The sequence below is a fragment of the Poecilia reticulata genome, linkage group LG18, assembly GCF_000633615.1.
Source record: "Poecilia reticulata strain Guanapo linkage group LG18, Guppy_female_1.0+MT, whole genome shotgun sequence".
Taxonomy (NCBI): Eukaryota; Metazoa; Chordata; class Actinopteri; order Cyprinodontiformes; family Poeciliidae; genus Poecilia; species Poecilia reticulata.
The window spans coordinates 16641377-16644998 of record NC_024348.1 but is presented as its reverse complement, the minus strand read 5'-3'; the positions used below and the strand labels follow the sequence as shown (position 1 = coordinate 16644998).

The 3622-nt window shown below is 39.3% G+C and overlaps 1 protein-coding gene across 1 annotated transcript in view; it reads left to right on the top strand.

Moving 5' to 3' along the window:
- Window positions 1–302: 302 nt before the first annotated feature.
- ppargc1a (peroxisome proliferator-activated receptor gamma, coactivator 1 alpha) overlaps window positions 303–3622 on the top strand; it is a 340330-nt gene continuing 337010 nt past the window's right edge. The window contains exon 1 of the mRNA XM_008435812.2: window positions 303–544. Coding sequence (XP_008434034.1) covers window positions 461–544 — 84 coding nt within the window. The 5' untranslated portion in view covers window positions 303–460. The remainder of the gene's footprint in view (window positions 545–3622) is intronic.

The following is a 3622-nucleotide window of genomic DNA, read 5'->3' as shown; positions in this document are numbered from 1 at the left end:
CTTGAATGTTCACGAACATTGAGGAAATGGAAATGTATTTAAGATCAACCAGCGAGCCAATTAACAGAAAATCAAATCAACTGGGTATGTTTCCCCCCCTTTAATTTTCATCTGCAGTAGCAAATCCGAAAAGCTAAAAGTTTGTGACACAAAAAGCAGCGTTTGACCCTTAGCTGACACCTGAAGGAGGATGTGTGTTTGAGGGGAGGGGACCGCACCCGAACGCATCCTACCTCCGTTTTTGGGGGAGAGAACGAACCACGTGACCAAAAGAAGAAGCAGCCGCCTGCATACCGCCGCTGTTCGACTGATACCGACCACACAGCTGAACCGAGCTGAGCGGGGCTGAGAGCAAGAACAGAAGAGGCACTCGTCGAGGGAAGACTTACAGAGCAAAAACCAAGAATCTCCTCCGACTCCCTCCTCCGACAGAGGCGGCTGGCTGGCTGGCTGGCTCACCATGGACGGTTATGGTCGGACCGAAGATGAGCTGTTCTCCTCCTCCTGCCTTCTGAACCTCACCTGGGAGACTTGCTACGAGCAGGTAGGGCGGAACTTTCTCCTTCACGTCTCGGCTAAATGAGCGGTCTGTCGCCAACGAGCTGCTATGAAAACTAGTGTTTTTTTTTCTTTTTTAAAGCGAGGAATAAGCAGGTGCAAGTTGACTAACTTTATTATGTGTCACTCGGTAGTTCTTTTAACCTGAAATGTTGCCTTTTGCAACTTACTAGGTTCTCAAAATTAATAGCACCAGTAATATAGACAGAATAAACCGTATCCGTATGAAGAAACTGAACGTGATGATACCTTGTTAATATATGCACTGTGGTACTTTCTGCATTTCCTAGTTTCCAGGTAAGTGTGTGAAATCTGAATACTCAAACTTCAGGAAGTGACTGTGTGGTAAAGTTTGTCACATGGATCCAAGTATGGGGTGCCAAAAGTGCCACAATATAAGAAATATCTCAAATATTTATTTAAACGTGGCATAGATACATTTAAGTTGGGTGTAAATACATTTGTCAACATTTTTGTATATAATATGTATAATAAATCAATGAGAATTTTAAATGTATTGTTTTCCAGTGCATCATGAAATAATTTAAACTGGAGAAAACACTTAAAAAAAAAAAAAATTGAAATATGTGTTCTTTTGTAAAATATTGCAAAATAAGCAGTGTTAGCCTCACACACACTGTTTTATATTAAGAAGGCTGATGAATAAAAAAAAAACACACCAAGACTGGAATAAATATTTTTACTTTTTCTATATAAAAAAACAACATTGTTAGTAATGACATGTGTAACCGAATGTGCATTTAATATATTTTCTATACATGTTCTTCCCATTCTACTTGATAAATAATGTATCAAAGTAATTTGTAAGTTAAGTATTTACCGGATTTTTGTCACCGTTATAACTCCATAAAATCCAGGCTCGCGAGGCCTGTCTTCACCCAGGTGTTGTGTTGCTGTTTGGAGATAATCACCTAATTCATTCCTTGAGCTCAGTCATTTCTGCCTTAAAAAAACAAACAAACAAACAAACAAACACTCATTGTGTGCTCCATGAAATCCGTTATCATTCTAATTTGTCAGAGTGGCTGAAATCATCTGACACAAGAAAGCTAGCGAAATCACCCTCCGAATGCTAAGAGGGCTCCCGGCTATTTAGCAATTTACGCTCAATGATTGATGCCAAAATATTCTCTACAGCGATTTCTATGGTAATTTACTTGAATGCCACCATGAGAGCTCAGGATATACATACAATACGTTCACATTCCACTGTGATCAAGCGTTAAGGTTGCAAAAAAAAAAACCCGAAGCGGAGGAGGACACTTAAACAATCACTTTCCCATGCTTTAGTGGGCTGCCATTTGAATTACGAGTAATCACAAATTAAAGAGGATTAGACCCTTTTAAAAAAGGCAGAGCGCCTGATTTGCTGCGCTGGGGGACATAATGCAGGAGTTATCCAGGCGAAAGGGAAACAAAAACCACATGGAAGCATGTCTCAAAATCACAGTCATTGGGAATGGCAGATTTTTTTTTTTCTGTAAATGTTCAACAATTAAAGCTCCAGCGATTTCAGCTGCAAAATTGCTTTCGGCACATCAATCCAGGAGCTGAGCATTTGTACAGAACTGAATGTGCTTTAATCCCAGCACAAATTATGAATGTCTTCCATTTGTGAGTGAATGGCGAGAAAAAGTTCATAAATCAGCTTTAATGATTTTGAATGTAACCATTTCCAGTTGGAAATCATAAACAGAATCATTAGCTTTTTGTTATGCTGCCGGCTAGAGAATATTTTGTTGAAGCTTGGATTGTTGTGGAGAGAAAACCACAAGTTTAAATCAAGTATGAGAGTCGTAATGTCACTGAAGAAATGTAAATCTGCGTCTAAATGATTTACATATCATCAAAAAGTACAATTATTTCAGTACTTCCATTTGGCAAGTAAAACTCCTGTATTGTACAGATTCTTTACACATGTTCTGATAGACTTCAAGTGTTTCTTCCTGCTAATTTTGATTATTTCTTACATCTGAAACACCAAATTCAGTTTATTGCGATGGTTAGAATTTTACATGCAGTACATCCGGAAAATATCCGCGGCTCTTCACTTTTTCCACATTTTGTTATGTTTGAGCCCTACGCTTAATTATATTCTATGAAATAAAGAAATCTCAAAATGGAATTGTTTACACTGACTTCTACAGCTTAAATGGAGCTCAGTTGTGGTAAATCCATCTGACTGGAAATTTGTACATAAGGTTCCACAGTTGGCAGCGGGTCAGAGCGTAAACACAGCCAAATTTGAAGAACTGCAAAGAAAAATGGGCCAAACTGCTTACAGATAAGGTGTGCTGAGTTTCTGGCATCGTGTCCAAAATGACTTCAGGCTGTAATGGCTGCCGAACTTGGATCAATAAAGTATTAAGCAAAGGCTGCAAATTCTTACACAAGTGTGATTTCTTGGTTTTCCATTCTTAATACATTTGGAATAATCTTAAAAAAAAGAAGAAGTTTTTCCACGTTGTCATAATGTGGCATTTGTAGGTAGAAGTTTGAGGAAACTTCAAATTTGGAAAATCCAAATTTGAAAAAGTAAATAACATGTGGAAAACGTGAAGCACGATGAATACTTTTTACAGATACACTCTCAGATGGTTTTGTAATCGTCTCTGGTTCAGCAGTGGCTCAAACCTGTTAGATCACATCATGGATACGTTACATCTCGTCTCTCTTGTAGTACAGACTGAATGTCCCTCAAACCTTTAAATGGACTTGGCTTCAAAATCTTTCTCAAGCCTGCAGTTATCCCTGTTGTCTGTTACTACCCAATAGTAAGTCCCGCCCACTCCTCACAACTCTTWGGACTCACTACTGCCCAGTTCTCTGTCTAACAGGTCCGGAAAACCCCCAGAAACTCGGGTCTTACCYTAGCRATAGTTTGTGGAGAATTATCTGTTTAMACTGGGGTCGGAAAGGACTCGTCTAGCTCTGACTACCTTCAATCCAGAAGTTATGACCTTTTACAGTTGAGGGGCAGTTCGCTGAGTAGCCCTCACAACGACATAACCCCTACAACCACTCCTGTTAACGGTAGCTCCTT